Genomic DNA, 26,758 nt, shown 5'->3' with positions numbered 1-26,758 from the left:
TTATATATTGTATACAACTGTGCTTATGTCCTTAAGTAACAAATGCAAAAAACTCTAGGTCAGCACCTGGCACACAATAACCACAAATACATGCCATTCCTGCATTTAAACCCACATAAATGTTCCTGAGATGGATACCATGTGGTACGTACCAAAAACAGGTAGAGAGGAGACTTCTGGGTAAGAGGCTGGGAATGGAGCCAAATAGATGGGGTTTGAGTTTTAGTTCCGCTCTTTATTTAACCTCCCTATACCTCAGTTTTCCTATCTGTAAAATAAATGAAACTCACACCTATCTAATAGGGTTGGTGTAAGGATAAAACAAGGTAATGTATGTTAGATGACTGACACATCCAGGGCTCAATAAAAGATGTTATTATGATTATGTGCAAGGTGCTTTACGTAAGTTATGTCATTTAATATCTACAACTCCATGAAGTGGTTATCACGACTCCCACTTGACAGACAGTTTTGCCCAAGTTAGTGGGGATACGCAGAGAGTAACAGAGTATCAGGATTTAAATATCACCCACTCGACTCCAGAGCACACTCTCCTCTTCCCTCTACCATCATTCTCCAGATATCGCCATGTCTTATCCCCACCCGCTTTTTTAGCACGAATGCCATCTAAAATTCATGCGCTTCATGGTTTTTAAAGCACTTTCATGTTATGTTGCACTGGATATTCTCAACAAATATGTGAGTCAGGTAAGGGTAGGTGGCATTTTAGGAAAGGGTAATCTCAGACAAGGTTATACAGAAAATAAGTACTGAGGCTCGAACTAGAACCAGGCCTTCTGACTCCTAGTCCAATGCTGTTTTAACTGTGTCACACCTGGAAGGCAAGGATCAGATCGTCTCAAGACTTTATATGGCCTTACATGTGTACAGAGTTATAGTCTGCATAAAAACCTAACCACCGTTTGAGGGTGTCAAGAGTAAGAGCGAGACACTTTCTGTCTCAAGAGCTCTTAGCATATTGTGATCTGCATCTTTGAGTCTGGCTGTTGTGGCATCCAGTCCTTTGGGAATGCAAGTGAACCGGACATGAAGTTTTGCCTCTGTCTTAGCAGGTGGAACGTGTTGCAACCTAAGAGTTGTGTAAACATCTTTGGCACGAGAATCTGGGAAATTTCAGGGAGTGATTGTTCTTGCTCCTTTGACAGTTCTGAGGAAATCTCCCTTTCACCTGTGTCAATGATGGTTGGCCACGTTTTCACGTCCACAGCTGCTGCTGCCTCTCGGGACCTCAATAACCTCATTAAGGTCTGCGTGGTGAGAATGCAGGCTGCTTTGCTGACCTAGAAAACAAATGACAGAAATAAGCACCCAGGAGGCTTAGCCCCCATGTGGCACCATAGATTCTGGCTGCTGCTAAAAGCAACTCACACTGGACTAAAAAGCACACCATACTGGACAGGACAGTATTTGTTTTTCAAAGAACACACAATAGTACAATGGATGGGTGTTTCCCTTACATTTGTCTTCCTGGAAATGTGTAATGCTGAATTGTCTCAGAAGGATGGACTTGTTCACAACAAAAGTTATTGTGTACAACAGTGATTCTCAAATATTTCATTGTTATAATCTCAGCATGGGTCCAAACATCTATTGATTTCATGAACACTATGATAAAGTAAAAATGTGGATTTTGTATGGCTCAGGGAACGAGAGGAGTCAGAGGATCATCTCTGTAGGAGTTCGTTGTTTGCTGCAGTCTGGTGAATGGTGAAATTTACCCGATCTAGAACATATCCTGAATTTGAGGGACGCGGAGATGTCACAGAAACGAAGCTCTCCTTCACACCTACACACAGAAATGCAAAGCGACCAACTTCCCCCTAAACTGTCAACAGAAGGAAACTGCCCTCCCTGCTGCTCTGGCCTACTTTGCAGAATGCAAAGAGGGCATTTTGCTGAAGTGAATTTTGTAATAAAATCATCTATGGTGAACACGGCCTTTATACTGCAGGTTTCAGTTGCTGACAGAGCAGCAGTTCTCAGAGAAACAAATGTTACACAAATTAGAATTCTGTCTCTTTGCTGAAATGCAAATTGCGATATGATGCAATACAGATTTATGTTACTTCCTTCAATTCTCATAGCCTCTAGAAACTTGTCATCTCCAGGGCAAGATCTGGGTACCTTTTAATACTATACCAAGTGAATTTATAAAACTAACCAAAATAAAAATGATCCATATAAATTTATGGCATATAAAATCACCTTGTGCAGAAAAAATGAGAACATTTTTTAAGAAGGGAAGAAAAACAACAAGTTTTATGGAGAATTACTAACAACACCTTCCTCCTTAACGTTCATAACAACACAATTCTGTACCGCACCAATGATCACTTTCCACATTCTTTCACTGAAATAATGCTAGTCGTTTTGGTCAGATAAATGAAAAGGAAGGGATTTTCGGGAGACAGATTTGACTTCTCACTTAACAACACTAGAAAATTAGCAACGATCCTTAACTGTCTCTTGATTTTATGAGATGAGGACAAGGCACAATACACTTGGTACTTACATCAACAATCATGCGGACAGTGGGCAACGTGGCAGTAAGGTTCTGAGCGTGAGGAGGCCGGACAGTCACAGGTATGCACCCCGCATACAGGCAACCATAGAACGCAGCTATTAGCTCGATGCCTGCAAGACAGAGACACTTAGCTGCCCACCATCGCTGAGAAACTAAATTTAAGGCAGATCTTCCAAAACCAGTTTATTAAATCATGTGCCAGACAGCTTCTTTGGATCGTGATTTCACTTGATAACAGCAGAAGAAATCTTTTAAATCAAGGAGGAACTGAATGTAGAGAAGGAAGCATATAAAACAATTTCAAACATACCGAGAAGCTAAGAATAATTAAGAAGAAAGGTAGTCAGAAGTAAAGAAAACTCTTGAAAGACACCTGAGGAAGATATTTTGAGGTCATTCTATTTGATATTACTTAGGAGAAGTAACTACTAACTGAGTAGTTACTTTGAGTGAGTAGTTACAGGGAGTGCAACTCTGAGGGAGGCAAAATGTGACTCGATTTGAAGACTGAACTACCAGCACATGCAGAGTGGCCTCCTCTGGAAGTGCTCTGGTCCACCACCATGTCATTCACTGGTAGATGGAAGACAATCTCACAGGAACACCAGAGGAGGGATTCTTTCACTAGATGACCTTTTAAGAAAGCTTCGCGTCAGTGTAAATAAAACTGCAGAGTAAGAATCACAGAACAAAATGAACTGAGGGGGACAGAAGACCAGACAAGGCCAGATGTATGAGAGGGGTAGGTGACAGGAGAAGAAAAAAAAAAACAACTCAAATATTTCACCCAACGTTCTGAATATTTACACCAGACTGTTACCAAATAATTCCGAGTACCTTTCACCGTAAGAACATTATTACAGTAAATTAGAGTGTGGAATATGAAAACAGCAATAACTGAGGAATACTGAACATCAATCGGGATACAAAAAATGCAAAGTCAAAAGAGTTCACACACAATATTCAGGAACTGGGTGAAATGGTTCCATTCCTGAACACTCCTAGAAACAGAGCACCTCTTTCGAGGGTTTCCAAAAGTCAGAAAGTCTTCACTAATTCATTTGATATTTACCATAGCACCAGGAACTAGGCTAGACAGTGGAAATACAAGAGCAAATGCAGCAGACACAGGCCAGCAGACCCACGGCACTGCACAGCTCCAGGGGGCGAGGCTTGGTTCTTACGTTGGCCTAGGTGCCTGGGACTCCCGGAGCTGGGAAGTGCACAGCCTACATGGGCACAGACGGCGGCCCTGACTTCCTCAATTCTTCTATTTTGTAGTCTGGTAATGGACCTCGAGTCTAGTTTATCAACCCAACACCTACCAGGTGGATAGAGCAACACCACGTTGTCTCCTGCATTGAGATGCCCCTTATCACCAAGAACTGACGCAATCCTCTCTGCTCGCTTGTGAAGCTGAAGGCAACTGGCTGTGCACACTGTAGTTCCCTTTAAACAGAAGAAAGTATAAGTGGGTCAAAACTCAGGAAACAAAACGGCGACAAGCACAGCCAACTCAACATTATATCGGAAAGGCTTGTGCCTTGGTCGGTTGTCTGTAGCAAGTTATCCATACCAGCAAAAATTCCCTTGGTATTGAATGAAAGAACGTGTAGTAGTTTTTCTTTTTCAATGCTTGAAGGTATCTAGGGAATATCAGCATTAACCTAATTCAAACATACGTATTTATAGTCATTTTTTGTTTAAGGTAGCTTCAAAAATACATAGGAATTTTTTATTTAAAGGAGGAAATAAGAGTAGAGGGAAAATAAAGGAAAGAAAAGCAGAATGAGGGCGGGAGCGGGGTCAGGACAGTAACTGCTGGCCACGTGGCCATGTGCATTTGTTGTGCATGACACAAATTTGGCTCTGAGTTTTCTAACAGCAAAGATGTAAACAAGACAGGAACAGTGAATCAGAGTCCACTAGCTAATAATAAAGAGGAGCAGATCAGAAGATGGCCAACTATTCCTGATCCTGAGAATAATTCCTCCTGCAGGTCTTCATCAATTCCTTAGTGTCAATTCAAGTTTCACTGAGCTGGGCTTTGGGAACCCCTTTTGTGTGTAAAATAAAACACACGGATATGAAAGCACGTGAAATATGAATGTGTAGCTTAGTGGAAAATTACAAAGCAAGCCTCTGTGTGAGAACCAGAATGGCATGAAAAAGACCACTGCCAGCAGTGCAAAAGCACCCCCAGGGATCTCCTTGGTCTAGTCCTTCTTTCCTTCCATATACAACCACTACGTTTGACATTTTCATCTTAATCACTGATTTCCTCCTCTTTATAGTGTCACTACCCATGAAGTATTTGATTTTATATAAATGTAATTGTGCTGTATACACTTTTGTGTTTTGTTTCTCTCTCAAGATTATCTTAAGAGTCATCTATGCCCTAGGGAATGGTGTAGTTCACTCATTTTTGTTGCTGCGTGGTATTCCACTGTATAAACATATAACAATTTATTCATTCATTCTGCTGCTGCTGAATTCATATCATTCTCATACATGTCTCCTCAGGCATAAATATGAGTTTTGGCAGGGTGCAGACCTAGAAATGGAATTGCGGGGTCACTGGGTACGCCTATCTTCAATTTCACTACATAAAACCAAATTATTCTCTGCCTATTGTGCTAATACTACCCTATCTTAATTATTGTAACTTTATATCTCAAAAAGTCTCACAAGAAAAACAAGTTTTCCTGAGCTATTTCTTTTAAAAATAACTTTTATATTTCAGTAATACAAGGGGTGCCTGGGTGGCTCAGTTGGTTGGGCGTTTGACTTCGGCTCAGGTCATGATCTCACAGCTTGTGAGTTTGAGCCTCGCGTTGGGCTCTGTGCTCACAGCTCGGAGCTTGGAGCCTGCTTTGGATTCTGTGTCTCCCTCTTTCTCTCTGCCCTTCCCTTGCTTGTGCTCTCTCTCTCTCTCAAAAATAAACTAAACAAAATTTTTTAAAAAACTTCATTAATATAAAATAGCACATGTTCAATACAGACCATCTGGAAAATATAGACAAGTAAAATATAGGTCAGATATAACCACTACTAACATTTTGGTGTATATTTTCCTGGTTTTTAAAAAATGAGTTAGGTATTATATGTAAATTCACATGCAACATTAACAAAAAAATTTACCATATTATACTGTCTGCCAGAAGCTATAGGGTGCATTGGTTAATTAAGGATGTGGGCTCAGAAGCCAGCTGGGTTCAAATGAAGAGCTCATTTCCTAGTCCTACTACTTACCAGCACTGTGACCTCAGGGAAGTTTATTTTATGTTTTGGGCCTCAGTGTCCTCAACCTCAAAATGACCTATGAAATCTATAGCACCCAGAACAGGGTCTTCAGTAGGTACTTGATTATTTTACTGAAGTTTTTTATAAACTATTTTTGCTACTTATACATCATGAATATTTTCTGCATAATCAAATATTCTTCTGTGGCTGCATAGTATTTCATGCCATAATTTTATATGCTATATTTTATTTAGTCAGTTGCCTATTGTTGGACATTAAGGTTTCAACACTAAAATGGATATCCCTTTGGCAAAAGTCAGGGTTAAATTCTTAAGGCCATTTCTTACATCTTACAATATTCTTCTTTTCGGTCCATGGTACAGCAGCAAACTAAACCTTCGATAAAAACGGTTTTCTGGGCATGAGGGAACAATGTGATACGGTTATTAAGCTTTCTGACGGTTTGGGCTAATCCAAGGTAAAATATTAGAATATGCAGAATAAATGGACTAAATATATATCATTTCTCTAACCAAGAAGCAAATTTAAACTTATGCTTTCTAACAAATACCTGGGGTACAGATTTCATGGGGCTATAGCTTCAACTGTAGCCCAGCTTGGGAGTGGAGTGGGGAAGTAAGCAGGATTGACATCTTCTTACTGAAATGAGGACCCTAATGAATCCATGTGATTGGAGGGAAACCCACTTCACACAGAGGCAGAGCAAGCAAATCCCAAAGTTTTCTACCAGAGAGCAATGGTTCTGACGATTTTTAATGACTTTTCATTAAGATGCACAGCATATTCCCCCTCATTAAGTCTTATCACTACATAATCTCTGTACAAACTGTATAAAATATATCAGAATCTAGGGGGGTCTGGGCAGAAGGGGACCCTTTAGATAAGTCCCCAGGGGATTTCAATAGGCCCTCCAGTCTTCCCCCTATGGTGGCACATAATGTTATATGCCATGGTCACAGTAATTTCAGCCTCTGATTCAGCCATAAAACAAATATCAGCATCTTCCCACAGAATGCGTAACTTAAAAAATATAATATTCTGATGAACCATCTGTTATAAAGTAGGAGTTAAATGTACTTTTGAATAATTGTCAATTTGTTTTATATCTGTTAGCAATAAATCGTTTAAGTATATAGTAAACATAACCTTGTTTTAGAAAATGTTTCTCTAAAGTCATTTTCTTCCTGGGGGAAGTCAAAAAATTAAGAGTCAAACTGGGTAAAAGAAGGCATGACATAATGCATCCTATATATCTGTAGATCCATGGAGCTGCATTGCTGGCCCAACTGTTCCTATTGGAACTGAATAAAGGCAACTTGACTGTAACACAAGGAGAGCCAGCATTAAATAACACTCCAGGAGGTCTCATTTCAACCTTGAAGTGATTGCACAATTTATCCTCATATGTCAAAACAAGGAAGAAGCAGTAACTCCTTCCTGAGAGTTGACAATAGAAATTTTCTGATGAAAGAGATCACGAGTGCCTAAGATCCTACCACAATGTTCATCTGATTAGATATGCAATTGAATTTTCAATACCTTGGCATTTAACAGCATGAAGAGTACATGGTCAGGGGTTGCCTGGGCTCGCCACTGTAAAATCTCGGCCAGAAATTGGTGCTGAAGTTGTAAAACAGAAACAAGAATCAGGGTCAGTAATTCTGTGAAAGTTGGATAATGCAGCTTCCATCTACCACCTGTCCTTCATTTGTTTATAAAAATCAACACATCTGAACACTTACCTTCCTCACTAAGTCATTCTCTTCAATTTGCCCAAGATCCCTTCCTGCAGCTTGTGCTATGCGTTTTCCAGCAACCAGATTCCCAACCATCACAGAAGCAGGGCCTACACCTGTAAGAAAAGGCAAAGATCAACTCTCTGGAGATGGTAATTCAAACTACATCTTCCCGAAGTATTTCCAGACTGACCCAAACTACTTCAAATATTCACTCAACAATATAGACTGAGCATTCTTCTAGGCACTGGGAACACAGCAGCAAACAAGACAAACAGCTTGTATTCTAGTGGGGAAAGGCAACCAATAAATACATACACAGATAAATAACGTCAGGTAGTAGGAAGTGTTAGAAAAAAACAGAAGCAGAGAAGAGACTGGGATTTGCAAGGTTGGAGGGGAGCAGGTGGGCTCCTGTTATCTTGGGTATAAGGGAGTTTACTCTCAGGTGACAGTTGGTTCCACTGGTTCCTACTGACAAATAATTTCATCAGCTCCAATCACAGTATGACCCTATAAGTGGGTTCTTCAGGAATCTCAGAAGTGCTTTATAAAGAGTGAGTAAGGACATCCAGATTGTGGGACATTCTGTAAGACAACTGGCCTGGATTCTTCAAAAACTATGTCTTTAAGAGAAAATAAGGTTAGGAACTTCTAAGTTAAAGGGCAGCCTAATGCAATGCATGACCTTGACTGGATACTCAATTTTAAAAAATCTGCTATAATAAACAAGTGAAGAATTCTGGATACAGACTGTGTATTATTAGATGATAGCATTATATTAAGGTTAAATATCTTAATAGGATAATGGCATTGTGGTTGATTAGGAAAACTTTAGGAGTTTTTTTTTTTTCCTTTGGAGATGACATTACTGAACTTTTTAGGGGTGTAGTGTCGTGATGTCTGCAATTTATTTTCAAGGAGTTCAGTAAAGCAATGTTTACAACTAGTGACACTAAGGGGGAGTATACAGGTGTCATTGTGGTATTCGTTCAACTTGTCCATAGGTTTGACACTTCCAAATAAAAAGGCAGAACTCTCCCTCTCTTCAAGAAAAAAGTGCTAGGATGCTGTATGCCTTTTTTGATAGTCACTTGAAGACTGTATCGTATTAAACTAGGCAGATGGCTAAAAGATAATAAAATTCACTGCCAGCTAAGTTTTGAGTAATGCTAATGCTACATATGAATTCATATTAAATATCTTTTATTACCCAGATCTGTTGATCCTAAATGTATTGGAACAGCTGGAACAAAATCACTAAACTTACCCTTTAAATAAATATTTGGGGAAGTTTGGATAAAGGATGTTAGGGAATTTTCTGTACTGTTTGGCAACTTTAAGTGGGAAATTATTTCAAAAAGAAAAGTTAAAAAATTTTTTCAAATCAAATTAAAAAACTCAAGAAGCATAAAGTACTCCAACACTCTGCTGAACAATTTTTGTCTACAAAGTGTCTACCGCAATTTTCAGTAGAACTCCTTCCTAAGAAGATGTGTAACTAGTTACAGATAGATCATATTGGAGATAGCCTTTTATATAGACAAGGACTCACAGTGTATCTGACTGTGTTAGCTACCCAAACCTGAAATTAGACTATAAAAGTTATAAAGGTGTGCCTTTAAAAAAATTTTTTTTAATGTTTATTTTTGAGAGAGAGAGAGAGAGAGAGAGCGCGCGTGCAAGCTGGGGAGGGGCCAAGAGGGAGACACAGAATCTGAAGCAGGCTCCAGGCTCTGAGCTGTCAGCAGAGTTGGACATGGGGCTCAAACTCACAAACTGTAGATCATTACCTGAGCTGAAGTCGGACCTTAACCGACTGAGCCACCCAGGCACCCCAAGGTGTGCATTTTTAAAAGTGAATTTTTCAGGGTAATTTAAAACAAAAAAATAATTCAGCAGCAATTTCTTGAGGTCCTTCTTGTGCATTTCTTAAGTCTAAGGATCACAGAGAGTGAAAAATAACCAACAGCAATAACATCTAGAAGGCTAATTGCTGACACCTTGCTATACCTGTAAATACACCTTCTGATTTTTTCCACAAAATTATGTATATTTCCTGTGGCAAAGCTGTTAGTCATCAATCCCAACATCTATTCTCCTCTTCTTCCTTAGTAACAGACCCCCCAGCTTTAAGCTGGATAAGTAAATGCCTGGAATTAAGACTACATTCTTTTGTGGGAGACAAAATATATGAGGAAATAATATGTACAATTTCTAGAAAATGTTTAAATTTTCCTTGCCTTTGTTCCCCCCCACCTTGGCTGGAATGCAAGAATGATGGCAGGAGGTCAGGAGGCCTAACCGGGCCCTGAGGTGATATGCTGGGATGGCTGTGGCAGACTGTTTTATTTTCTTATAATCCTTCCTTTCCTTCCTGTTGTTGCTGTGATTACATAAGAGGAGCACACCTCTCTGCTCCACTGACTCTGGACATGGTCTGACTTGTTTTGGACAATGACATGTTAGGAGACATGACACAAACAGAAGCTTTAAATATGCTTGTATGGTTTGGCTTGCCTTCTTGCTTTTGCCATCTGCCTTGAGAAAAATATGGCCCAGTAGCTACTGGTCCCATGATGAGGAGACACATGGAACAGTTCTGTTCCATCCAAACCTAATGCTTTCATCACACAGGCAGATACCATGCCTCTGGGGGCTTAGGAATAAATTTTTTATGTCGGTTTTATCATTCAATAAAGTTGATTGAAATCTGACTAGCAAAAGCAATGTTTTAAGCACCTACTGTGCCTCTAGGTGGCAACTTTTAAACATCTACTAGGACATAAAGTTTTTGTTAAAAGAATCCTAGATTAAATGCTCTTTAAAATGGGATTTGACAGGGGCACCCGGGTGGCTCAGTTGGTTAAATGTCTGACTTCAGCTCAGGTCATGATTTCGTAGTTTGTGAGTTTGAGCACCAGGCTGGGCTGTGTGTTGACAGCTCAGAGCCTGGAGCCTGTTTCAGATTGTGTGTGTGTCTGTGTCTCTGTCTCTCTCTGCCCCTCCCCTGCTCATGCTCGGTCTTTCTCTCTCTCAAAAATAAAACACTAAACAAATTAAAAAAAAAACCAGGATTTGACAATTAAGAGTACACTTATTGTTACGAACACTGAGTAATGTATAGAACTGATGAATCATCATATTGTACACTTAAAACTAATATAACACTGTATGTTAATTGTATTTCAATTAAAAAAAGATACTTAACACATTAAAAACTACTTAAAAAAATGGGCTTTTACTCCTATGACAAATGAACATAGGACTTCAGTAAACCAGGATGTGAGGAGCTGTGTGTTCTATGCATCTGCCAGATGCTTGGGAAGGCAACATAGAGGCACTTCTTATACATTTCTTGATGAGTTACGTTCAGAAACTTATTTCCACAAGCAGAAACTGGTAAATATCCATATATACTTTAGCTCCATACCTACTGTTACTAAGATAAGGCTAGCTGATGAGCTGACAGTCATATCTAGATAAACAACTGGGACATCATCTTCAGCCACCGGACGACTGAAGTAACTATCGTAGAGCAGAGCACGTTAACATTTTAATAATGGTAGAATCACGTCTAGAATAAAAATGTTCTAGAAAGTAAGTGGCTTACCTTGTATTTTATTATTGTACATCATGTTTACCTTTCAGCAAAAGCTGTCTTACAGAAATATGATTAATTGCCACACTTACCCTTCCCTTCCTAAACTCCCCACTACCTTCTCTCTCCCCAACACATCTGGAGCCCAACATGCTGATGTACACTCTGTTTGTCTATGTGTGCATGCACATGCAAGTGGGTGAGTGGGTGGTGGTGGTGGCGGGTTCTGTAAAGGCCAGATTTTTTGGCTCTTGATTGTTTTCAGGCATTCAGGAAACTAAGATCCTTTTATTAACTTCTCCATTAAAATAAAATAGCATTAAAACCTAATGATTTCATGTTGGGTGAACAGATATTTCAACATGACTGACCACCAATCAATTACTCCTTCCTTTAGCCTCCGACTCAGCCCTTTAACCTCAGAAAGTAGGCAAAAAGGTGAAATGGATTATTTTCCATATGGCAATTCACACGTACTTACTTGCATCTTGAATTCACAGGAATATGGCAAATGCAAAATGCATTATTTATATTGTGCTTACAATCCACAAAGTTTCAAAATTAAGTTATCTTGCTCCCTACAGGTATTATAGGCCTAAATTAGACCCCTAAAGCTTAAAAGGAATACGGGATGACTCTAGGTAAGTGATTCCCAACAGAAAGGCAGTATAACAGTGATTCAGAGTGTGGATTTTAGAGTCACAACTGGTGTGAATCTCAGCTCTGCCATTAACTAGCTACATGTCTTTGAGCACAATTCTTAACTTTTCTGAACTTTATTTTCCACAGCTCGGGGCTAACACTTCAGGATCACGTATGTCCAATGCTTAATCTGTATTTGGCTTTTGCTGAACACTCAATAAATACTAGCTATTCTTATTATTATCAGAACCTTCTCTTATAGAACTTGTTTTATTCCAGTCCCACCAGTGGGATTTTGATCATCTTGACCCCATCCTTTATACATCCAGGGGACATGGAGGCACGCTACTGAGAATTACTCAGAAGAGGAAGCCAGGAATAAAGTCAGAGAAGGCTATTCTGCAGGTTCTCAATCCTCCCTGCTTTTGGTCATCTAATGCTATTCTTGTGTTACTAGTCTTCGTAAAGTCCAAATCTAGAGAAAGAATCACGCTGAAAAAAGTCAGCTTCTTGAAGTTCTAATTTTAATATGATGTTTTCAAAGCTAGCATATTACCTGGTTGCTTTTGCCGGGGTTTTGGCAAATTGGTCACACATGTATGTGGGCACATGAGGATATTGCAAGGATGTAGAGATCCCTCCAGAAAGAGCTGTTTCGTCTGAGATATATGGATCCCTCCCAGTGGAGTTTTTGGCAATGTATTGGCAGGCACCAGAGCGAGACAATAAACCCCCACTTGATGAATGCTATCGATTGCCTAGAAAGATACAAAGAAAAATATTCAGTGAGATTAATTTTACTACATTTGACATCCTCCTAAAATAATCCATTTTTCTACTCTAGGGTTTTTCCTTTTCTATCCATTCTGGGTCTAGAATCCATTCTAGGTCTAGAATCTGCTAGATTATTAAGATCTCATACACCTGAAGTTACCTAATTCTTTCAGCAATGGCAGCGATCAACAGAAGAGGGGTAAGGTACGATCTAAATGGACACAAGTGGATACTGATTTGTAAGCCTCAGTATGTTCTCTCTTGGATAATGTCCAACACCTAGAAATTTGTGTTGGTTATGTTATGTTATGTTATGTTATGTTATGTTATGTTATGTTATGTTATGTTATGTTATTTAAGAGTTTATTTTTAAGTACTCTCTGCGCTTAACATGGGGCTTGAACTCACAACACCGAGATCAAGAGTTGCACACCCCTCTGACTAAGCCAGCCGGGCACCTGATTTGATTCTTTTAATATACAACATAGCTCAGTTCAATAGAGGCAGAGTATTTTTTTTTAATTTTTTTTAAAATGTTTTTATTTATTTTTGAGAGAGAGACAGAGTATGAGCGGGGGAGGGGGCAGAAAGAGAGGGAGACACAGAATCTGAAACAGGCTCCAGGCTCTGAGCTGTCAGCACAGAGCCCGACGCGGGGCTCGAACTCACGGACTGTGAGATCATGACCTGAGCTGAAGTCAGATGCTTGCTTAATCGACTGAGCCACCCAGGTGCCCCAGAGGCAGAGTATTTTTATTATGGACATGAGAAGCACTGGAAGTGGGCCCCTGCTTAAATGGTTCACAAAGTTACCCAGAATCCCATCTGCAAAACAATGGGGTGAGGCTACTACACACTGAACCCCAGAGGCCACTGGCCTCCTCAGTGCACTTCCGCTCCCAGCCATGCACCTGTGCCCTCGCTGAGCATCAGCTGGCTTGCTTCTACACCTTTTACGTTTGTGCTTGTTTCTGTGTTCACATAATTTAACTATTATATCAATTGATAAAACTGAGCATAAAAGGACAGAGAGAATTACGCTTTGGAAAGACTCACTGAAGGTAAGCTCCTAAAAAACTACTGTTGATAGACACAAGTTAATTCTAAAAGATTATGTATTCTAGCCCCTTTGCACATACTTGCATTCTAGTCTAACAAATGAAAACAGAAACCAAAACCATGCAATGTGATGTGGTTTATGGAAGAAGGTTGACTGGAATGCAAACTGGTGTATGCATATTCATGCTACTCTCTATCAAATGAAGGAGGATATGTATGTTTTGGGTTAAAATTTAATACTTGAAGAATTTCTCATTTTTATGATTCTCTGCTTCAACCACCTTTTAAAACGCACTGGGCGTGGAGCCTGCTTAAGATTCTCCCTCTCCCTCTGCCCCTCCCCCTCGCATGTGCATGCTTGTACACGCTCTTCCTCTCAAAAAAATAATAATGAAACTGACCAACTATTAATACCGGTTCCAAACATACCAGCCAAGAGAACTCTACTGTATCACTCATAAGTCTTTCTGAAAATGAGATACAGCCTCAGAAGAATGGACCAACAGTCATAAAAGACAGACAAGGCCTTTTATTAAAACAACTTAATAGGGCAAAGGAAGAAACATGAATATCATATTCCTCAGAGTATCCTACTAATCAACAGAGACAACTGGGAAACAGAAAGTCTGGCAGGGTTCCTATGTCTCTGGGTTTAAGAATATACAGAGAGTTAGCAAATGTTATTACATATAGCCTAGATTCCCCACTGAAAATACACCATCTGGCAAGTTATCGATTGACTACTTTCTTTAAAAGGTGCTGAGTTAAGTATTTCGTTCATATTATACATAGATCTGGAGTTAACCTCTGGGCTCTCTCATCTACCAGAACATACGGCGTCCTTACCTTTCTTGTATAGCTCCAAATGCTCTAGGCTGAGAAGCTATGGAGACTAGGGAAATAATGCCCTTTTATTCCATGACCAAATGAGACCCTGAATGACTTTTACAAGAATTTGGATTAGTAACTTAGCATGTAATTTTGCAATAATTCCTGCATATAATTCCTATACTTGCTTTCCAGGGAAAAGTAAGAAATGCCTTGGGCAATTTCCTATCATAAGGAAAAAACATCTAATTCATCACAACATTCTACCATTATGCCTCACAATTTATTCTGAATGAAATAAACATTTTATTTGAAAACATGAGTGATATGAAAAACACTCTCTATGCAAGTCTGATTCTTAGCCATCTTTCAGAGATCAGCCCACCCCCACTCTTCAGTCTTTTCTGTCCATCCCATCCTCAGTAGATTTTCTTTCTTATCTTGTCACTACAAACAGCCTACGCTCTGCCAGCTGATAATTCAGAACCACAGACCTCGAGAATAAAAAGAAATCTTAAAAGTTATCTAGCCCTATCACTCATCTCAGGCTTGCATTATTTCTACAACATGACTACTAACTGGCAGTGAATACATCTAAACGCCCCAAGTAGACAAGTTTATAGATGTTGGGAACATTTAAAATAACATAGAATTTTCTTTGTGAAGGACAGTCCATGTTTTCTTTGGATCATACATTTATCCAACAAATATTTGCTGGGCCTATACTATGCTGATATGCTAGCATGACTATCAGGAGAGGAGGTTCCAGCCTTCACGGGCCTTTGACCATGGCTGATGCAGCAAACAATAACTGTGGAATGAAAGGGAATGTTACTGAAAATAGTGGGTCTCTCTAAACTCCTTATTGAAGATTACACTTACGATTACTTTTGATGTTAATAATAATCACTATCGTTATTTACTGAATGCACACAGTATACTTCAAATAGTGATCTCATTTAATCCTTCCCACAGCTCCGTAAGATCGTTTTAGCCCCACTTTATGGGTTGAGAAATAAACTCAGTGAGGTTAAGTAACTTGCCTAAAGGTGCATATCTGGTATGGAGAGGTGCTGGGATTCAAAGGCTGTAATTTCAAATGAGGACTAGGCTCTTTTCATCATTCTATGCCTCCTACCCACTCTCCCCCCGCCGCCCCCAACTACTAGTGACATATCCCTTACATGGAGCCCAGATCTTCTCCTTCTCCAGCTCTCTAACTCCACAGGCAAGCTCCTTCAGAGCAAAAATGACATCTTACGTTTGCTGGGATCCCTGCACACTAGGCACCAGGTTACACACACGTTGTTGACAAGTGGATTGATTTCTGTCAAAGATGTACTGCACACGCGGTCAGTTTAAACTTTCACGGGCAGTGAACACTCAGGAACAAAAAAAGTGAGAGAATTTGCTGAGGCAGGTCAATTCAATTGTTCTTGGCAACCTGAGCAGGAAAATCCTATGTAGTCCGGAGGGAGAAATGGTACCGATTATATTACTTTGCTAACAGTACCCAGAATATCTGAGCAGTTACTGGCAGGAAGAAATACGGTGGCATGACTGGCCCAACAAAGAGGAGGCTTCATCAGTGGCTGCCACCACCTCTGACAACAAAGCCAACCTGCTCCGACAAATAACCCCAGGCGCGCTCACCTGCAGCACACGGCTCATCCACTGGAAACTGTCTTCCTCTGAGGCGTCGGGTCTTTGTTCCGCAACCACCACGATGCGCTCATCATAAAATACAGACACAGAAAACACAGCAATTCTAAGAGAGACAGATCAAACACATCAGGACTCCCTTCACAACCAGTCCTATTTGCTTTGCTCAGTTGGAGTTACAGAGAGGAGCTGTCCCCACCACACTACCCAGAAACGAGTGGTTTCGAAAAGAAAATGCCACAGTCATTACCATCAAAATGAGGACTCAAAAAACATGTACTAGTAAGCACCACTGGCACGAACGTTGGGATGCAGTGGTAAGCAAGACAAAGTCCCTGTCTTCATGGAGCTTGCACGTCAGAGACAGAACAAATAAATATAAAAATAACGTCATGTCGTATTACACCAGGAAGAAAGGCAAGGCAGGGCGAGGGGCAGAGCGGTATGCGGGGCGGCTGCGCTCCTGAAGGCGGGGTGGTTGGGGAGCGCCTCCCTGAGGAGCGGACACTGGAGCAGAGACCTGAGTGAAGTGAGGACGCGAGCCATGCGAAGATCTGGAGGAAGAGGTTTCCGGGCAGAAGGAACGGAAAGCGAAAAGGTTCTGAGGTAGGAACGAGCTTGGCAGGTTTGAGGAACAGCAAGAAGGCCAGTGTGCCTGGAGCAGAGTGGTAAGCAGAGAGTGGTGGGGAGAGGTCAGAGCCAGGCCAGGGCAGGCAGGGGGACCTGGCAGGCTGAGGGGAGGGGGATGTTCTGAGTGAGGTCTCCGCTCGAACGTCCCCTTACTAGCGAGGCATTCCCAGACCACCCTAGAGAAACCGGCGAGTGCACTCCCACCCCCAGGGTGTTCTTTCTACGTGGCCCTTATCACCATCTCACATGTTCTCTCTGTCCCTGACTTTGTAGTTACTCTCGGTTTCCTGCAGTGAGAACGTGAGCTTCACAAGGGCAGAAACCTGGCCTGTTTTGTTCACTGCCACATGCCACACTCTGAGCATGCATGATAGTGGCACACGGTTGGCACCCAATAAATATCTGTTGAAAGGATGCACGAAAGAACGGGAAGTCACCGGAGAGCTGAATGTGCCAGCACGCGGGACCATCTCCCTTCCTTCCTTCCTTCCTTCCACACATATTCATTGAATACCGTGTGCCAGGCGCTGTGCTGAGTGCCGGGGATATAACGGTGACCAAAGACAGAAGGTCGAGTGCCCCACGGAGTTTACATCTCAGAGGAAGCCACGTTATTATAAACACTACACGTTTTAGGAACTGGTTCTCTACTGGTTTCATTAGTTTTTCCTACTTCTTAAAAAACTAAAGGGATACCAGGAATGCTTTAAGGATACATATCCATGATTGTAAATAAACTACTGGATAGACATCAACTACTCAAGTATGTACCAAATATCTTTCCTTGTATTAATAAGCAAAGAAAAGAGGGTTTGTAGTTGACTTTATCCATGGAATTTGAAATTAGCACTTAGGTACTATGTCAATCTCTGTGTTAAAATGTTATAACAATTTAGAGATGAGTTATAAGAGAAACAGTTCTCAGATGTAAAATTCCTACAAAGTAGCATCTATCTTAGATGATGGTCTGAATGGCACTACTTCTATATTGATGGAATGTAAGAAGTTCAACGTTTTAGAATTCTCCTCAGTATTCAACAAATAGTAATAATTAAAAACTGAAATACAGGATATGGTTATATCTTATTCCTCTCAATTTCAGCCAAACCCAGCCATGTTGAGATAAATATTTAAAGCCCAATTCCTGCTATGCTTAACCAAAAAAAACCCCAATCACTTGCTCTACAGAATACAACTCAAATTACCCTGTAAAGATACATTTAGATTCCACTGCAAGTGCTAACATCTGAATTTTGTACTACTCACCTTCCTCTATAAACAGTCTTTATTGATTCAACAGCCAATCCAGTAGCAACAATGTCATCAGCATTATGTCTTCGACCACTAACCATCAGTAACCCATCCATTTTTCCAACCACGAACACCAAACTGCCCTGAAAGGTAATAAAAATTTACCTTGATTTCCATTATTTAAATAGAAAAACAGGTATTTTACTTTCTGCTTTGAAATATAGTTCATCAAAAATGTAAGAAAACAACACTGTATTTTATGGATTTGAAGAAAGTGTTTCATATCTCAGAGATCAGAGGAGGAATCTATAGCATTTTACAAAAATTACAGTATATAAGAAAAGAATTTGTTTATATTTATTCTTAGGGAGGAATTTTATAAAAAAGCAACTAGGACTGGGGCGCCTGGGTGGCTCAGTCAGTTAAGCGTCCGACTTTGGCTCAGGTCATGATCTCACGGTCCGTGAGTTTCAACCTCGTGTCGGGTTCTGTGCTGACAGCTCAGAGCCTGGAGCCTGCTTCGGATTCTGTGTCTCCCTCTCTCTCTGACCCTCCCCCATTCACGCTCTGTCTCTCTCCGTCTCAAAAACAAATAAACATTAAAAAAAAAAAAAAGAAAGAAGGCAACTAGGATTCCACACAAGCATATTTTATTTTCTCAGCCATGATTATGTCGTATTAGTTCATTTGTACCTATTCACGAGATGGATGGAAAGAAAAAAATTGTTAACTTATTTAATACTGGAATTAGGAAGAGATGAAAACAGCTGAATGTGAGAACACCTGTTTGAGATTTATAAGGGTAATGCTGTTTCCATCTGGCAAGATTAGAAACAGGCTAATAAAGAAAGGTCTGAGAAACACTATAGGAGTCTCTCCAAGAAGATAACATAGCTGCAGGAAATGTTGCTGTCAACGCCCTAAAGACATCACTGTACAAATAATACTTCTCAAAAATTCTCCTAGACCCATTTGCAATAAATTGACTTTTCCATTCATTACACAAGTCCTAAATTTACTGGACAATTTATACATATTCAATTATCTAGTAGTCATCTCTACGTGAATGTCACTTAGTGATTTATTGAGCGCAATGTAGTGCCATATGCTGATTGGGTTATGTAAGTAAGATAGAACTTCTAGACTCAAGAAACCACACACTAATCTGTGAAGACAGGAAAGAACCAGCCATTTCCAACACAGTCTGAAAAGTGCTATGGTGGACGTAAGTAAAGAGAATGAGACAGACACTGCTCTGTCCATTTCTCCATTTCTTTCACTGCAGTAGAATTTTTAGCTGGGCATGGGTGACCAAAATAAAGATTACATTTCAGCGCCCCCTTGCAGTTAAGTGTGGCCACGGGACTAGTTCAGACCGGTTCAGATAAAAGGTGTTGCACCTGTCAGAATGGCTAACATTAACAACTCAGGCAACAACAGATGTTGGCGAGGATGCGGACAAAGAGGATGTCTTTTGCATTGTTGGTGGGAAGGCAAGCCGGTGTAGCCATTCTGGATAACAGTATGGAGGTTTCTCAAAAAATTAAAAAGAGAACTACCCTATGACCCAGCAATTGCACTACTAGGCATTTATCCAAGGGGTACAGGTGTGCTGTTTCGAAGGAACACATGCACCCCCTTGTTTATAGCAGCACTATCAACAATAGCCAAAGTATGGAAAGAGCCCAAATGTCCATCGATGGATGAATGGATAAAGGAAATGTGGTATATATATACAATGGAGTATTACTTGGCAATCAAAAAGAATGAAATCTTGCCATTTGCAACTACGTGGATGGAACTAGAGGGTATTATGCTAAGTGAAATTAGAGAAAGACACATATCATATGACTTCACTCATATGAGGACTTTAAGATAGGACTAAAGATAGGACTAAAACAGATGAACACAAGGGAAGGGAAAGAAAAATAATATAAAAACAGGGAGGGGGACAAAACATAAGAGACTCATAAATATGAAGAACAAACTAAGGGTTACTGGAGGGGTTGTGGGAGGGGGGATGGGCTAAATGGGTAAGGGGCACTAAGGAATCTACTCCTGAAATCATTGTTGCACTGTATGCTAACTAATTTGGATGTAAAAAAAAAGAAAAAAAAAAAAGATATGACATGTTGCTCAGTAGCTTCAGGAAATCTTCCTTAAGAGATGGTGGGATACACTCTTTCCCTTGTCCCGTTTTCTGGAATGCAGACGGGATCCTGCAGCTCCATCTTGGACTTCAGTCGTGGAGAGGTAAGCTTTAAAAGGAGCTAGGTTTTAGAGAATTTTTTGGTGCTGACAGGATTAGTTACGACAGTAGGTACAGACTTCTCTTTCTAGGATAGCAATCATCCTAGTGGCATGCCCTCACACCCCCTGCCCCCATAAATGGTGGGGAAGAAGTAAAATTAGGTCTTTTCTTATGTAACTTGAGCTGGTAAGAGGAGATGAAAGAGTAGGGAGGTAAAAGAGAGGTAGATGGAGACATATGGGTTTAACTATGACCAAAAATGTCTGTTACTTACAAAATACAACCCAAACTTCCCACAACATCATGCAAAACCCTTCATAATCTGGCTCTCTGCCTTCTTTGTGGGCTCACAAAACTGTTAACTCTCTGAGAACAGACTTTGTATCTTAATGGTCTCCATGAACCCAGTGCCTGTGAACACCATTTGCTGGAAAACAAACTGTTAATATTTGAAAAATTTATTATTATACATGGTATAGTGCCGATAATTTGTATGAAAATGCTTTGCACACTATTATGACTTCCCTTTGCTATTTAAAAATTTTTTTAAAAATGTTTATTTATTTTTAAGAGAGAGAGCGTGCTGGGAGGGGCAAAGGGAGAGGGAGACAGAGGATTTGAAGTGGGCTCTGCGCTGAGAGAGGAGAGCCCAATATGGGGCTCAAGTTCATGAACCGTGAGATCATGACCTGAGCCAAAGTCAGATGCTTAACCAAATGAGCCTCTCAGGTGTCATTCCCTTTGCTATTGAAGGTAACTTTTTTTTTAGCGCTCTTCTAACTCACTGAAACATACAAATCAAATCAAAGAAATGTAGCAAGACTAAATGAAAAGAATTTTTGAAAATAAAAAATATCTCAGCTTAAAGGAGTCAAGTGAATGTGGGTAATGAAAGCAATAAACATTAGGTGAGTTTATGACATTCTTACAGAAACCACTCTGTAACACTCTTTAACACTTCTGAACTAATCTGAATTTGTTCTGTTCTGTGACGAAAACCTTGTAAAGTCTAAATATCTGGATCAGATACACCAAAACAAACATGAATGCATCACTTACCGGTCCTACAAACCCCAGTAATCCTGACCGGATGAAGGGGACGTCCCCAACAGGAGAGCCTGCAGAATTGACTGGAATTACCTAAAAGATAGAAAGCAGTGAAAATCTTAGGTTTTTCTTAAAATATGTATTTGATTTTTATTTTATAAAAAAAATTGTTTTGAATGTTTATTTTTTGAGAGAGAGAGAGAGACGGAGAATGAGTGGGGGAGGGATAGAGAGAGAGAGGGAGACACAGAGTCCGAAACAGACTCCAGGCTCTGAGCTGTCAGCACAGAGCCCCACACGGGGCTGAAACCCATGATCCACGAGTCATGACCTGAGCCAAAGTTGGATGTGTAACCAAATAAGCCACCCAGGCGCCCTGTATTTAATTTTTAAAATGTCTTAGAAAAATTATAATAGTAATATACGCTTATTGAAAAATTAAAATTATATAAATAATGACTTCAGTATCCCCACCCCTTTAAGAAAGAAACATTTACAATCTGCTGTATATCTCTCAGACTTTTTTTACACGCATGTATTAATGTAGTAAGAATTTATTAAAAAAAAAAAGAATCCTATTACATATACTGTTTCACAACCTGCTTTTTCACATAGTATATATTTTTCACATAACATATGTATTTGGGATATCTCTGCAAGTTGGTGACAGTTGCTCTAGCTCCCTTTGTTCAACAGTCCTGCAACATATCATCGCATGGGGGACAAGACAGAACAGCCCTTGGAGTCCGATGAAAGTTCAACTTCTGGCTCTGCCACTGACTAGTGAGTTCCTGGACTCCTCGAAGCCTCAGTGTCTTTGGCCATAAAACAGAGCTCCCAATGCCTCTCACAGGTTTAGGGTAAAGATTCAGGGAACGTAAACAGATTTGCAGGCATAAGCACAGAGTTTGGCTCAGAATCGGTACTCAGGAAACTACAAGAATTAGTACTATTAGAATGTAAGCCGTCTTTCCGGTGAGGAAGGCCATCTAATTTTACTGTTATAAATGTGCTTTACTGAATATTGCTGTACAGATCTTGGTGTATTTGTACAAAAGGCATGAGCTCTTTGAAGTTTTTCTCACCAGCAGCTTATTTTTAAAGATACACTTTGCTTCGTTTTGTAGTCATTACTAGGTCTTCTGTCCCAGTGAAAGGTTAACCGCATTGGAAAACTCTCTCAAGATTTAAATAGAAAATCCAGTAAGAAAACACTAGAAACTTCAATTTGCAAAACAAAACAAAAAAAACCCAAAACAAACCCAAACAAAAGGCAATTGTTTTCTCCTTTTTTGGTTAGGATTTTTATTCTACTTCCCTATCGTTAAATTTATACTGCAGATTTCAGAATCCCTTCATCACTATGGACCTGGCAGTTTGATATTAAAATCTGAGAATTTTGGCTAGGCAGTTGCTCTTATCGGAAAGGCAATGTAATAAAATACTATCGGTGTCTTCAAACACTGCTTGAGGATCTTGTTTATAGTAAGGAAAATGGAATGACAAAAAATCCAGATATTGGAAACATATGTAGTCCAAGCATTTAAAAAGAAGAAGAGTAGGGTGAGATTTTTTTTTCTTTTAGGGTGACATTTAAATTAGTGAAATGTATAGACAGCGCAAGTAATTAGTCACTTGTGAGAGCAAAGTTACTGGCGGTAAACGCGTGCTTTAAGAGTTTATCAATGCCCACTCTTATTGAGGTGAGTGGATCTCAACTTCTGAAGGAAGGCCAAGAATGTAATAGTGTTACTGATGATGCAAGGATGGTCACAACAGACAGACATTTAATAATTTACACCATTCTAGGCTGTGTAAACAGATGATGGACAGCCCAGGAGCTCTTCACCTTTTCCAGTTACCACACTATTCATATAGGTAATACTCTCCTGTCAGGTCTATTACAACATAATTATGTAATGGTATGTGCCAATAATGGTATGGTAGATAGATATGCCCTGCCATACTGAGACTGAGAGTCAAGTATAGAAAAAGGAAGCTCAAAGAACTGAAAATTGGCAGTTGGTCATAATATCATGGCCCATAAGATGGACTTTTCTGTTCCCTAAAAGCTACCCTGTGGCAGGTTAATCCCAATTAGGAAATATAGATAATTCCTTATGCCTGTTCTGATTTCCAGCCTCACTAGGCAAACTTTCATTACTGTTAGTCTTTACACTCAGAACTGTCCGCAGGAAAACAATGTGCTGGTTTCACTAGAACATGAGTTATTTGAGGAGCTCCGTTTGTTTTCCTGAGGTACCAAGCATCTAGAATACTGCTGGGACACACAGAAGGTGCTCAGTAAACATGTGTTGAATGAAAGACTGAATAATGGAAGCAACCTGCCCCTGTGACAGGACAGTTTTTCATCAGTAACTTGGTGTTCTGGTTGGCATCAGTCCTCATAGGCTCAGCTAACTTGAGTCTACTCTGGAGAGATGGATCTGCTGTCACTGTACTCTTAAAATTAAATTTTGGGGCTTATGAAACTCAAAGTATGGCATATTCACCAGAGTGAACTTTTATGAGGCCTTTTACTCTTCATTTATGTAACAGATAAACAGTAATTCTTGTGCACCAGGGGTGTTCTAAGCACTTTACAAACATTAACTCGTTGGGGTGCCTGGGTGGCTCAGTCAGTTAAGCATCCGACTTCAGCTCGGGTCATGATCTCGCGGTTTCCGAGTTCGAACCCTGTGTTGGGCTCTGTGCTGACAGTTTGGAGCCTGGAGCCTGCTTCCGATTCTGTGTCTCCCCTTTCTCTGCCCCTCCCATGCTCATGCTCTGTCTCTCTCTGTGTCTCAATAATAAATGAATGTTAAAAACAAAACAAACAAACATTAACTCATTTAGTCCTCACAACAATGCTATGAGGTATGTACTATGGTTCCTCACATTTTAAAGATAAGGAAATTAAGGCACAGAGAGGTTAAGCAACTCCTCCAAGGTCAGCGAGTAAGTGGCGGACTTAGGATTTGAACTGAGGCAGCCTAGCTCCAGAATACACTTTCTCAGCTGCTATATTGTGCTGTTTCCCATCAGCCAGGTCATTTGACCTAGTGACACCCTGACCTCACTAGATAAGTTCCCCCCCAAATTTAATATCATGTACCTCAAATGTATTTTTTGTCACACCAGCAAGCCCAAAGTACATCATGCCTCCTGTTCTAGAGCTGACACAGATTTCTCCAATTTCATCTGTTTTGCAGAGTTGGGGAGGTCCATCGGGTCTCACAATGCACATCATCCCTAGGGTGCAGAAAATACAGTTAAGAGACAGAGATTCTGGAAAACCTTTGTAAAATAACAGCCTCATCCTTCTGAGCCCAGGAAAGTTTTGCATTTACTGAACGGAATTAAGTAAGAATGCCAAACAAGAATGTCAAAAATAGACCTGATACTACATAGGTATATCTGAATTCCCATCTTTTAGTCCCGATGATAAACAAGTTATTTTTAAAATTCAGCAAATAAAACTACGACAGATGCAGACCACCGCTTTCCAAGACAGTAACATGTTAAAAATGACTACAGTGTCCAAAGAAACAGGTGAAATTCATTTACCCTTGGGCAAATCAAACTCAAACACTCACGGGAGCACTGAGCTCTAACTTTCTGCCAGTCCCAGTGTCTTGGCAATTACGGTGAAAACCAGACAACTTTAGTGCAACTCAGTACTTAAGCTTTCCATATGAACAACTGTAATGGAATCATTCATAATGAAATCATACAATACTGCTGGAAAGGAAGTATAATTAGAATCGCTGAACTGTTAGAGAGGCTTTGAGAAGTTAAGAGGCTAAGAACTAAATTTTTTATTCCTGGTTTTGGATCTCATTTTTATCAGGTTCTACTATCTCTAATGACAAATCTTTTTGAAAAACCAAATGGTGCTCCTAAGGACTCACCACCAGGCATTACATGGCCCACATCCTGGACCGTCAGTGCTGAATTTTTATCTTCAGTATTGACCCGTATTACTCCATAGCTCAATCCATTCATTGAGAGAATAGCTCTTCCTGGCAAAGGGGCCCCTGGAACTCCAGGCCTGAAAACAAAATAAACTCATCAAATTTGGCAAATTAAATGATATCAACGTAAAAGTATGTACATATAAAAGCAAATTTCCTCTGACTACAACACACACACAAAATACTCATTTTCTCCGCCAAAAACATGTTAAATTAATCAAATTCACATGTATAAAGCATGGTCCACATTCATTCAGGTGGAAAAAGTAAATTTTAATCTATTATTAAGAATATATTGGCTTGTGTATACTTTCCACACTTCAGCTGTAACCAAGGACAACCTATTTTGTGGGTTTTTTTTTTTTTTAGATAATTTATATATTTTGAGAGAGAGAGAGAGAGAGAGAGACAGACAGAAAAAGAGACAGGGAAGAAGGGAGAAGCAGATAGAATGGTAGAGACAGAATCCCAAGCAGACACCATGCTGTCAGTACAGAGCCCGACATGGGGCTTGAACTCATGAACCGTGAGATCATGATCTGAGCCGAGATCAAGAGTCACATGCTTAACTGAACTGACTGAACCACCCAGGCGCCACAAGGACAGCCTATTTCTCATCTAAGATGCTAACTAAGGAGTCTGAAGAGCAAAACAATGCAGAAAAAGAACTCGTTCACAACTATGAGAGAAGAATTAAAGTATATTTTCAGTTTGCCAGTTACCCTTACGGCAAGAGTGGGAAAAATAAATGAGATGCTTCCAACTGCTTTACAAAGTCATTTTCACTTTTAGGCTGATGAAGCAGAAAATTAGTTAGCACCTCTTGTCATCGCCCAGTAAATAGCACACATCTGATTAAAGTTGTAACATACATCAAGAACACTGACATTCTGCACAATACCTGCGGATTGCGACAGTCATGGCTTCAGCAGAAGTAGCACATGGACAGATGGCCTCAGGTTTCAGTCCATGGCTTTGGAATAGACTCAGGAAGGCATCACAGGATGACACAGACCCTAAGGAGTTGGAACAAATCAACGTGAAAGCTAAAATTGTGATTTTCATTACTGTAGAAAATTGGTAAAGAGTGGAGAGCCAACACATTTGCTTTTCATGAGAACTCTCACTGTACCTCCTTAATTCCATACAGATATTTTATTGTGCCTGTGAGATGGTGGATACATTTCAAGGACAAATAAATGCTCAGTCAGCCCATAAAAGGTCACTGACACTATTTAAAGTCACAAATTGGAATAGGGCTGCTCCTACCAAACTGTGCAATCAATAGCAGAGATGTACTGCAGCCATTCTCTTCTATGCGATAATCTCAGATTTGTTTCTAAGGTCAACCCCACATCTGTGTTTATACCATTGTGACTACTGACAGAAATGCACTACAGCAAAGAGCACAGTTTCTTTTTTTTTTTTTTAATTTGAGAAAGACAGAGATAGAGATAGAGAGAGAGAGAGAGAATGAACAGGGGAAAGGGGTGG

At 40.1% G+C, this 26,758-nt stretch overlaps 1 protein-coding gene across 4 annotated transcripts in view; it reads right to left on the bottom strand.

Annotated features, from left to right (window-relative positions):
* Positions 1–26,758, bottom strand: part of DIP2B (disco interacting protein 2 homolog B) — a 226,551-nt gene that overhangs the window by 18,799 nt on the left and 180,994 nt on the right. For all 4 annotated transcript variants that reach the window (XM_047066255.1, XM_047066257.1, XM_047066256.1 and 1 more), the window contains 12 exons: positions 26,166–26,280; positions 25,202–25,341; positions 24,406–24,542; positions 21,303–21,383; positions 18,008–18,135; positions 16,103–16,217; positions 12,345–12,546; positions 7,552–7,661; positions 7,349–7,429; positions 3,871–3,994; positions 2,534–2,655; positions 1,190–1,301 (listed from right to left, as the gene is read on the bottom strand). In XM_047066255.1, the coding sequence (XP_046922211.1) occupies positions 1,190–1,301; positions 2,534–2,655; positions 3,871–3,994; positions 7,349–7,429; positions 7,552–7,661; positions 12,345–12,546; positions 16,103–16,217; positions 18,008–18,135; positions 21,303–21,383; positions 24,406–24,542; positions 25,202–25,341; positions 26,166–26,280 (1,467 nt within the window). The remainder of the gene's footprint in view (positions 1–1,189; positions 1,302–2,533; positions 2,656–3,870; positions 3,995–7,348; positions 7,430–7,551; positions 7,662–12,344; positions 12,547–16,102; positions 16,218–18,007; positions 18,136–21,302; positions 21,384–24,405; positions 24,543–25,201; positions 25,342–26,165; positions 26,281–26,758) is intronic.

The sequence above is a fragment of the Lynx rufus genome, unplaced genomic scaffold, assembly GCF_022079265.1.
Source record: "Lynx rufus isolate CCGP_SWC_20201006 ecotype Redwood Valley unplaced genomic scaffold, mLynRuf1.p SCAF_7, whole genome shotgun sequence".
Classification (NCBI taxonomy): Eukaryota; Metazoa; Chordata; class Mammalia; order Carnivora; family Felidae; genus Lynx; species Lynx rufus.
This window is presented reverse-complemented; position numbering and strand designations above follow the sequence as displayed.